A 12,132-nucleotide genomic window follows, 5' to 3' on the forward strand; every position below is an offset into this window, starting at 1 on the left:
ACCTTCAACAAAACATTCTGGCAATCAATCGACTATGTGGAGCTATCTAGGCTTTATCGTACTGTCAGCTTGTTTTTGTTTTTTTACTGGTTAGATTAGTTTATATTTGTAATAGCTACAACTTTAATGGTAGTTGGAAGAATATAAAATAAAAAAAAAAAAAAAGTAATTTCTACCAACAAGTATTGGAATGTTTTTTCTTAAAATGAGCAACTTTTACTTGTCAACGGTAAAATATTGTATATTGTTTCTATAGGAAGATTTTTAGAGGGCTTCAACCATGTGGTCATAAATATGAGTTGAAATTTTGCACCATTTATTCTTGTAAAATACCTTAATATTCTCAGACAGGACTTTTTGTGTGCATGTCAGTAAGTAAATAAATCTTTTTATATACTGTTGCTCCATTCAAAGTGAAAGTTGCTTAATAATGCTGATAAGAAAAGGAGGCGAGGTCTTCAGGGATCCAGTTGGTTCTGAGGAGCCGAGACAAACTAGAACCGGGTAGGGCCTCGTTTTACTGCCACAGGCGTCGGGTCTGTAGGTCAACATGTCCAACATCTGAGTGGATCCCAAAAGAGCTTAGCGTGCAACATATCATCTTCCTTCATTTACAATGAGGTCATGAGGCCTTCATTTATAATTCATTTATAATGAAAGAAGATGATACCATCTGATCAGGAGGTGGAAAAAAGTCTTCACATATTTTTTTTTTAAATAAATTTGTCTTTTAATCATTGAAACAAATTGTTTTACTTTCCATGACTTTTTACATCTGCTCCGACAACCTGGTCCACCACAGTTTGGATGAGATCTCATCATCGGGTCCTCCTCGGACCAGGTTTCACTTTCTTGAAAATGTATGTATGCTTGTCAGGTTTGAGGTTTTCAATGGCTTCCTTCTGGATCAGGTCCAAAAACGTTGGACCCATGAAGACATCAATTATGAAGTTCTCATATCACCTTGCAGGTGTGTAATGTGTGGAAAACTCTCACAAAGACAAAGTAACAGATCGAGTACTCATCATCACTTTTAAAAATGTTGAAACAAATGATGAATAAATGTTACAAACAAAAAAGGTAAATATTCTACATATAGTGGAATTGTCTGGCAACACTGAGACCCCACTTTGCATGGAATTGGTCAATCATCTTGGGTTCTCACTCTGGAAATAACTGAAATCAAATTGCCTCTGATAACAGCTGTTGAGCTGAGCAGGCAAAACAAACAGTCATATTATTTAATTCACAACCATTTGCAAGCTTGCAGGTGTTTTCAGTACCAAGCCTTTCACTGCTTAAACCTACTGCACAATGATCACACACAACTCAGCCTATGCACCCTGATAAACATACTGCAAAAAACCTGCATAGTGCAAAAAACCTACAAAACGTTTTTCAAATGGGACGGTAAGAAGCTCTCTCTCGCCCATTGTTGATAGATCTATAGTTTTACAAACTTTAGATTTTGCTTTTCTGTCGTGTATTTTTATCACCTAGTCTTTGAAGTCATCATTTTACAGCCAAAGCTTTGAAATTGACATTTTCCTGCATGTTTGCCGCTTGGATATAGGAGGGGATAAAAAATACTCTCATGCAATACGGAAAACAGGTGAAACACTGCCTTTTTTCAAAAAAGATTACCTGGACAATATTATGTTTTGATAAAGGACAACAAAATTCCTTACGTAAAGCCATAACCTGGCTCAAAAAATGATCAAATCTACTGAATTTCCTTGTCTGGAAAAGAGTTTTAAAAAAAATCCCTGATATGCCCTGAATATTCCCCGATCATCAGATTCCTCCCTGAAGCAGTGACGTTTTAAACCACAGTTTATGAGTATGTTTTACAGTATGTTTAAGTTCAGGATGCTCCCCTATAAAGTTTGTTTTCTGTTAACAGCTTCTGAAAAATGGCAGCAAACTCATGTTTCCAAACATTTCTCCCGCAACCAGGACAACCAGATGAGACAAAGACATATGGTCCTTCCATATGGAGACACCATGAAAGATGAAAGTAATAAAGCAGAGAAAAACAAACAACACCTGTGGGAGATAAGCACCTACAGACCACCGTATGGAGAGTTTTTTTTGTTTTTTTTTTACACAGCATCAAACGAGAATTTAACGCCATATGGGCTCCTCTTCCGACACGCAGAGATTTGTAAATTTAATGAACACCGATTGCATCTTAATCACTAAACTGTCGCATGACGTCCCCGCTGCCGCTCTCTATTAAAACTTAACTTCCCTTCGGATGATTATGAAACTAGAAAAGATTTGGGTAATTTGCATTGTGGATGTTGATACTAACTTTATTACCTCCTGCTGGAGTTTTAGGATACATTCACACCTTGTCATTTTACACTCAGACACTTATCAGGCTGATATATGATGAATAAACTGAATGTTCAGGCTTAGTGCTGGTTGTTCCAACGCATTCACAATCATGACCGCTTCTACTGTTAACATTGTCCTTAACAAGTAGTATTTCTCTGTAAAGTAGCACAGTGTCATCACATTATTCACCAGCCCTGGAAACATAAACAAAACGTATATTTAAATAATTCAATTTATATCATGAAGGACTACTGGCCTGATCTAACAACTATTCGTCGACATGGAGACTCATTGTTTAGCATCGAACCGCTTTTGTTTGCACTCAAATATGCACCAACTTCTGTTATGTTCTCAGGAGCAGCTTCTTTACAACTTCAAGTGATCAGTCGTCACACAGCAGTGAGCGCTCCATAGGACCCAGAAGTGCACGTATAATAAGTTAACACATCCCAGATTTCTTGTTCCTTGCGGGGACAAATAAGCCTTCCGGTGAGAACGCGCTCGTATGCAAATGAGCCGCAGATACAAATAAGGACGCATCTATCACGTATTCGGCGGCGAGGCTGGGGGACTGAGAGATGTACTCAGAGCGGAGGATATATTGAGATCAGCTGGTATAGCTCTGTAATTTATAGACTCAGCGATTCAAGAGCCAATGCAATCATTCTTATAAAAACCGATTCCGGCAATCTATCACTCGCAGAGCCAACCGGTCCCGACACTTTTTAAAGACTGTTTATGTGATAGATCTTCCGAACGGGACGGGAGGGGGGGAGCGGGGTGGACGGGAGGGGGGAGCGGTGGGCGGGGGGGGGGGGGGGGGGGGGGGGGGGGGCTCGCAGGTTCAATAACCTCCCGGCTGACTTGTCGAGCATCCACAGCGGCTGCTGAGTTACCGAGAGATGTGAGCTGTGTGTGCCGTTTGCTAAGAGCCGGTCTTGGGAAAGAAACAAAAAAAGAAAATCTCAGAGGAGAAGCGGACGTGAGCGCGCAGCAGAGAACATACGGTGTGAAATATAAATGAAAGTGAACTGTTTTTGAATGTATTTAAGAGCAGCAATTCTATTTGTGTCTGTCTTTATGAATATTCTTCATCATCTGATATTCCTCTAGGTTTGTTGCACATTATGCAACACAGAGCAGCAACAACATCCCCACAACTGTTGAATAAATGGACTGGGATTTGGCTTTTCAGGTTGACTTTGTAAGACGGACGGGCTTCATATTTAACTCTTTCACTGGTGCTTTAGAGGCAGACATGACAGTAACACTTCGTTTCACCGTCCTCCGGGCTCAGGGCCGAGTTTGATTACAGCTCAGGGTCTCTCAGGTCGGCCTCATTACTTATCTTTAAAAATCGGAGTGGCTTTCACTTCGGCTGCAACACTGGAACTCGTCAAATACTTTATCTGAAGGGAGGCGCCGTGAGCTCGATCAAAGCACGTTCATGTTTAAACTCTGAATATATCTCCAGTCACAGAGATGCTCTATTTTAAGAGCGGGAGTTGTTTTTTTTTCACGGTCGACAACACAGACTTTCCTGAATAGTTTGTTTTTTTTCTCCCTCCACTCGGGCCAATGTAATGCAGAGTAAATCATTTGATATCACTGAGGTTGAACAGGCTTTCCAAATAATAATTTTTGAGGGAAGACTCATTATTGCAATTTACAATCGATGAAGATTTATAAACCACGAGGAAATTGTGTTATCTCCCTCAAAGGAGACACACCAGACAAAGTTATAGACCCGGTGATATGATTAGGCGTGTCGGTCTGAGAAATCACCTGTGGAAAATCAATGCGTGCGTGCAAAAATATGCACAACTATATCTGAAAAATGAAGCTCAACAACACTTCAGACCACAAAATAAAACAGTAAGTCAATCAAAAGTGTATTTAATTAGTTACGTTTACAGGTTCCCCGCCTCCTTTTTTTGTCATTGTATTACTAAATCAGTGTTTTGTAAGCACAGTTTGAGCCCTGCTTTTTGTTAGCCTGTGAGTGTTTACATTCTGACAGATTGACACCATGAAAAGTACGCCGAATTAGCTATTAGCGCTTCCTTCTTGCAGTCCGCCCTTGAATGTCTCGACAACTATCACCGGATCACTTCGATGCTGAAGAAAACTTTCAAACACAATGATTCTCAAGCGAGTTCTGGAGCTACGAGGAGCGTTGTCTTTCTGTGGATTCAAAGATCATTTATTTGGATGTACAGGGATAATGATATCCTAAGAGGTGACTCTAAAAATGTCTACTGTTCAGATATAACTCCGTTATGAATCAGAGAAGGAGAAGGATGCGTTTTGGGGCAATCAGGAGCGCTTGTTTCCATGTATGGTGACAGCTGCTTGAGGTTTGTCGAAGACCCTCGCTGACTCCACACCAACCAACCAAACTAGTTCTTTTTACTGTTTCACTGATTGATTGTATTTATTGATGTATTGATTGATTTGTATGATATACAAACAGCTGATTAAGGGCCTCTGTATCTGCAGGAGCGGAGGTAAGACTTGTGCATATACTTTGGAACATGGATAGACTTCAAAACTGAGCAGTAAATTTCAGACGCACAAATTATTACCATTTCGATTTAAAGTAAGGTTTGAATTATGGGATTGTAAAATGAAAGTAGAGCACGCGTGCTTTTTCCATTTTCCATTTTTGAAAGCACAACGCAGCGTTTCCATCTCACACTCAGAATTTGCACTTAAAAAACTAAATCTGAAAAGTCTCCTTTACAGAAGTGCAGATGTGAAGCCACTCTGGCTGCAGTTGCAGCTTCGAGTCTCCTTGAGTAAATCTCTAAAAATTCAAATGACAAATTACAAACATCAGTGCTACGAAGAAAACATTCAGAACCAGAATTACTGCCTCAGTTTTATGACTCTGCAGACCAGCCAAGTTGCAGTTACATGTTTGTCCCGAAGCAAAGCTTTGAGGGGATCCTGATGTGTCCACACGCTTGGCCAGTATAGCTGATTCTGATTGAACACAAAGTTGTAACCATGACGACAGACCGTGTGGATGCTGCTTCAAAGAAGCATATATATATATATATATATATATATATAACTATTGCCAAATTGGGGGCATACAAGTATTGTGGGATGGGCCACAGGAACATGAATATATTTATATACAGTTTTTCGCCTTGTAAACCTGAAGCATTGACGGTGAACATGTCACAATATGTCCGTTGAGGAATCAGTCTGCAGGTTTGGAACGATTGCAAACAACAAAACAATGATAAGGCAGACCTATGTGGGTATTTCAGAGCTTCTGTAAGTTGTGAACCTTCATAGGTGCATCCAGGTGCAGAAACTGTCCTCAGTCAGGCGTCTCATTTTATCAAACAGCCTGTCTGGCTTCATGAAAGACGCTGCTGTGCCCACCGCTTAAAGACTTCACGTCACTTTAATTTTCCGTTCTGGCCTTTTTGTCACTCAAGAACTTTAAAAGCGATGTGACTATAAATGTCTTGAAGGTAGTGGGTGTCAGATACAGTTCGCACTCAGATGTACTTTATCTTTTCATCATGAAACAGCATCCTAAAATTGGTATTTCAAAAAAAATAAAGAGAAGAGGGCTGAGTCCTTTGGCACTTACATAAATCACAGACTGTCACCCTCACCTAAAATTTCCTGCCGAGTGAAATGAAGTCGGTTTAAATCCACAATGTTACGGCCCGGCTTACAGTTCAGCACCTGCTCTTTCGCGACCTTGTGCACCCGCCGGTGATGTATGCGCTGGGAGAGGAGCAGTGACACAGCTCCCTGCTCCTCTGACAACCCGGTTTATAGCGCCGATCTGCATGTGGGTGGACCTGACACTTCCCAAGGCCCGCCGGTGACGGCGGCCACGGCTCGTCCGCGGTCTGCCTCCTTACGCACCCCGGGTGTCAAGCCCCACAAAAAAAATCTGTCCTAATTGGATTTCTTATCCCCGCTTGTGGCATAAGTACACAGCGATGATACGAAGAGGAGGTATTTAAGAGGATAACAGAGAGCCGTTAAGACCTCGGCTCCAGACGCTGGAAGGGTCAAACTCGGAGAGATTATAGGGAGTTAAATTTTTTTTTTGTGCAACACAGAGGAGTTTTCGGAGTACTTAATCCCGACTATGATCCCTGCTTGTTTCACTGATTTCCAAGACAAATCCGCCGCAAGCTGCAGCGGATGCCCCCACGGTGTCAAACAGTTCCTCGCTGTCATAATTTGCAGATATTTTATATAATATAGGTTGTGAATGCAGCAGGACGCCGCAGCTACTGCTTCCTAGATAAATAAAAAAATTTTAAAAAAAAAAGGACAGGGCATGAAGAGGAGGAGGAAAGTGCTGCTCACACAGACTCCGAAATTGTCTTTTAGGAAGAAGGCTCTCCTGCAAACCATCAGCACACGGCAGCCCTCGAGGCGACGGAAAAAATGAGGTGGAATATTCTCAAGGAATGTAATTCAAGCTCTGTTTGTTGTCACTGTAAGACAATCTAAAACAAATTTTGGCTCAGCAGCTCTGCTCCTGTACAATATTGTGTTTTTATTTTTTTATATACATGTATTTGCTCAGTGTTCAAAAACGTGAAATGCATTTGAAGAACAGAATATCTCGTTGTTTTATTTATTATTTTGCCAGTATATGTGAGGACAACACAAAAGCACTTTCCTCTGTCATTTTAAAGCAGCTGTCATCGCACGCAGGCTGTGATACGGGCTTAATACAACAGTTGGAACGTGATGCTTTGACCTTTTCTTGTGTTCAGTCTGTGTTCAGACAGTTAATTAAAGTGACCTGAAAACATCTCTGATTTCTGCCCTGTTTGCTTTTCCCCGACTGCAGAAAACCAATTGATCCTCATTGGTTTAAAGCAATCATCGACTTCTAAATGACCCTCGTTGCAGCGGCGACAGTTTGTAGATACTTAAAGTCAAACTGAAGGGATGGCTGCTTCTGTTCTGACGTGATAATAAGAGGTAATAAAATGTCACCGCGCGGACACAAATGGTCTCGTTGCAATATCGAGATTTAACCAACGACACAGGAACTCAATCGTGAACCCTGTGTCTGATTGGTTGGGGTCATACTTGTAATGTTGCCAGTCTCCCAACAAAGACACGGCAAAAATGTATGCCTCGACTAATCTGACATCGTTACCATCGTGAAAGTCAAATATATCATGTAGTCGGATCACGGCACGAGACAAGCGTTTATAAGGTGCCAAAATACAGCATAACAACTTTTAATACTCAAAGACAGGATTTCTAAAAATATGTCGCATCACAATGGCGACTTGTTATGTTTTTAGGTTGTCCATCCGTCCGTCAATCCCGTTCTCGTGAACACGATATCTCAAGAACACCTGAAGGGAATTTTTTTCAAATTTGTCACACATGTTTACTGTTTACAATGAGCTGTTTATAGACTTTGGGAGGTTCAAGTTCAAGGTCACTGTGACTTTAATATCTATACTGGTTTGGACAGAAATACATGTAAACTACAACTTGAGTGGTTAGCGGAAGCATACGACTGCTATGGCTGTTATTCTAGTTTGCAATGATGTAAAGATAAGGAGTGACAAGAATTCTCATGTTACAACGACAATCTGTGGCGACGCTGGGCAGACACGGGTGCAACCCCAAATTTTACGACCCTGCAGAGAGTCCTCACAGTAAGCGGGCCAACTGTGCAGGAGGCACAGAACTAAACTTCTATATTTCATGTTCATCATCAGTTTAGTTTGTATGCACTCTATTTTTCCCTAAATTTGATTTAAAATGGCACATGTCAGGCTGGCAGCTTTCATTTCACGTTGTAATCTGATCGGTTGGTTTGCAGACGAGGGTCATAGCAACAGTTTTAATTTCGCTGCCACTTGTTTTTGCCCGCCAAAGCGTCAAACTGGTCATGGCGTCAAAGTGTCTCAGTGCAAAATGCGACCACTGTTTCTATTAACAGATTTCACAACACTTCCCTCACAAATGTCTTCTTACTTTCAAGGTTTTCTTTTTTGTCCTTGCACCAGTCGGCAGCCATTAATTGTCCTTTTCCCCCGCGCTGCTCACATGCGGCATACATGTCCATTGCTGAGCTCTGGGAAGGTGGCGACATCGTCTAAGTTAGATGGACAATGTTTCCCTGCACAATGAGGCACTGGAAACCTTGCAGAGCGCAAACCTTCGCCGAAGCCTATATTTGTCTCTTGCAAATATGCACCTGTCAGGACCTAGTGTCAAAACTGTTAGAACGATGGTAAAATAGTCTTGTGCCAAATTAAAGCCTCACATCTCAGCTGTTGTACCAGTTCTTAACTATGAAACCACCGTCCCCGAGTGCTACATAGCGACTGCTCTCTGCAAGTTTCAGCAAGTACATGTATATCTCAGAGGACTACAGGTACCTGTGAATGTGGATGGTGATATGGAGTCATCATATTTCCAGAATGGCCTATATTTTGCCTTTATTCAAATTTACTGCCATCTAATGGATTTTAAGATGTATGGCATTTAGTAGAAGAAAAAAATCGTTTCCTCAGTCTGCTCCGTGATTCGGCTCATTCAACACACTCACATTTACACCAAAATAAAGATGGCAATTTTTTTCATAATCCTGTTGACAAACAAATCACACAGAAATCATAAACTCCTTGACGGAGGTGATTACCACAATTCAGGTGTGCCCACTTCTGGTTTTACCTCTGAATAAAGGCCTGTAGGTAATCTGGCACCTTACACGTGTGATCATTTCTAACGGTGAAGCCATCTGACCATTTTCCCAGATCTCATCAATTAATCTGCTGAGTCTGTGATCATAAACACACAGAAAACACGGTGGAAACTGGAAAAAACAAAACAAAAAAAAAACATGACCCAAGTTCAAATAAAACAGTTTCCTTTAAGATGGAGGTTTTTTTGTGGGTTTTTTTTTTGCTGGTACCAGAGGGATACGTCACATCATATACATTTTCAGCACTGATAAACGAAGTAGCATTAGCTAAACAGGAGCAATGACAGGAGAAAACACAAAGAACACAAAAGGAAAACACACACAAAAAAAGACATCTTGAATAAACGAACATTTCAAGATAAGGGAAATACAGAACTGTGTTTGAATTTCTTGACAACTCAGCAGGGTGCCCCCCCCCCCCCCCCCCCCCCCCCCCCCCCCCCGCACACTGCCCCGCTGCCTCCCGTACATGTACAACATGACAGCAGCAGTCTCGTTTGAAACGCTGCACACAAGCTTTTTATGAGCGTCCTTCTTTCTCCGGTAGAAATCTACATCAGCAACACAAAGCCAGCTGACACATGAAGAGCTGGCTTCAGCACAAGGGTCACAGAGAAAGGGAAGCAGCACCGGGGACACGCGCTTCACACGCACACACACACACACGCACGCACGCACACACACACACACACACACACACACACACACGCACACACACACACGGCTGTCTGGAATACTACAAGAAAAAAAACAGCACCGTGCATCCTATTAACCAGGATAATATTTCGCACCCATCTTTCAACCCAAGTTGAAGTCGACTAATTCTAAACACATGGCCTTGGGGTGGGGGGGGGGTGGGGGGGGGTGATATCGATACGTTTGCCCCAAAGCTTGTTTCTGGTTGGACTTGGAGGTTGAAAAGTGATGCAGAACCCGCGGCAGAATCGATACTGCTGTGGAGTCTCACACACACACACACACACACACACACACACACACACACACACACACACACACACACATTTCACACTCTTTCAGTCCAGGTTTTAGGAGCTCAATACGAAGACAATGCGGATGCCGCCGCGCACGGACGTTTTCTCGATCCGTGACCGAAGCGGACGGCGACGCTACCTGTCACCTGCAATATCCGCCTCACCTTTAAGAAACACACACTTCATGCTTGTCTCCCACTTTAAAATTAGATTTGACAACAGCTCGAAAAACAGGAGGATCTCCCGAGATCGTCCACGCTGAAGTTAAGCAACCTTCAGAGACCATCAAAGGCACAAACGTTTCTCGGATTTTCTGAGAGGACGTGGAGACATCTTGAAAGGAGACTCCGTAATTTACTGTCAGCACATGCAAACAATATCATAATAATGGAGCACGACGTGATATGAATGAAATCTCCCCCACTGCACCAGAGTGTGAATCCTCATCCAACACAGTGGACGGCAGGAGCTCCCTCATTCTAACACAAACACAGGAATCGTGTACTTTTATTCCTTTGACATCACAACGTTTCAGACAGGAGCTTTAACTTCATCAACGATGCCGAGGATGCTGCCACGCACGTCCCCTCGCCGTCTCCAAAGCGCTGTGCGTCAATGCGCATACATGCTCACCAAAACCCGCACTGAAGTTTGGAGCTGTCACGGAACTGCTGCTGCTCACACAGTTACATTAAAAAAAAAAAAAGCACCAGCGACTTCATCACGGCGAGGAAGACGCGTTCAGAGAGATTACCTTGATGGCCTTTGTGGACTGGCATTTCACTTGATGCGAGACGGTGGCGGTTTGATTCATCTTGGGACGCAGACAAACAAAACTGTTCCTCCTATCCGAGACAGACAAAAGAAGCCGTGAAAAAGAAGCAGCAAAGCGCGAGCCCTCCCGTACAACTCTGCCGCGTGGGATGATCAGTGTTTCTTCGCTCTTTGTTCTCCGCTCTCTATGAGGCGCGCAACCGCATCTGACGGCTCCGGTGTGCGCGGTCGGTGCGAAGGAAGGTAGGAAGGTATGTGCACAAAACGAGCGGCGGGGACTGGCAACCAGGGGCGACTGCAGGAAATCTGAACGGGGTGGCCAAGGGACAGTAAAACTCGAAGTATGACAACCATCGACACGCATGTTACCAAATCAAATCTTCATGTTTGGGGGGCATTTACACACTTTAAAAAGAAAATATGGCTTCACCTCCCTTCATGCGGGACCAAGCACAAACACCAAGAAGTAGGCAAGTAAATATGGGGATATGCTGTACTGTACATGTGCACGTAAAACGCATGCAGAAATATCTAACGTATGTTTTAGCGTCTGATTGGCAGCATGAAATAAAACACAATTAAATGACTACTCACACACACACATACATACACACATGACTAAAACACCTTGTAATTTTGATCAGCAAAGAGCCCCCAGGGCAAATATGTCATTCTTGGCTGCTGTTCTATATGTCCCCTTACTGTTGTAGGCGATGCGTAAGGAGACTTCAGGCTTTGAATGTAATGAACATGTGCAATGTGAAAGATTTTGCTTTTAATAATAAACCCACTGAAAATATCACCAAATTTTACATTTTCACTCAGTTCTTGTGAGTTTAGCATCTTTAAGCTCAGTGTTTTGGTTTTACCACCAACCTAACTGTTTAAAATCATTTTTCAAAAGCTCTCCCTGGTGTCGTTTCCACAGCAAATTACTTTTTGTAATAAAAAAGAAAAAAAAAAAAGCTTCACTAGCTTCCCCGAACAGCAAATAGACAAAGTTAGCAACAACCTAGCTATCATGACACTGTAATAGAGAATTTAACAGCTCAAGAGAATGATATTTCCCTCGGGAGTTGGCAGAGACCAAACAGGGCGGTGGAAAAAACACAGCTACAGGAAGTACTAATGTTTCTGTGTGCTTGATGTAAATAGGCACCTGTTTTTTTAATACGTTGGCCATATTGACTTAATAAAGTCATTCAATTTCAAGGTTGTGCTGCAAAAAAAAAAGTCAATTAATACCACCTGAAACTCGAGTGAAATCTGTTTTTTTTATTCATCGAGCCACAATTCACATAT

At 42.3% G+C, this 12,132-nt stretch overlaps 1 protein-coding gene across 1 annotated transcript in view; it reads right to left on the reverse strand.

Annotated features, from left to right (window-relative positions):
* The window catches only part of LOC138201445 (inactive dipeptidyl peptidase 10-like), a 202,584-nt gene extending 191,508 nt beyond the window's left edge, over positions 1–11,076 (reverse strand). Inside the window, exon 1 of the mRNA XM_069154957.1 lies at positions 10,811–11,076. Within this exon, the coding sequence (XP_069011058.1) occupies positions 10,811–10,870 (60 nt within the window). The 5' untranslated portion in view covers positions 10,871–11,076. The remainder of the gene's footprint in view (positions 1–10,810) is intronic.
* Positions 11,077–12,132: the final 1,056 nt, after the last annotated feature.

Source organism: Embiotoca jacksoni, unplaced genomic scaffold, assembly GCF_022577435.1.
Source record: "Embiotoca jacksoni isolate LCO1_2020_lvr unplaced genomic scaffold, fEmbJac1.0.p SCAF_2, whole genome shotgun sequence".
NCBI lineage: Eukaryota > Metazoa > Chordata > Actinopteri > Embiotocidae > Embiotoca > Embiotoca jacksoni.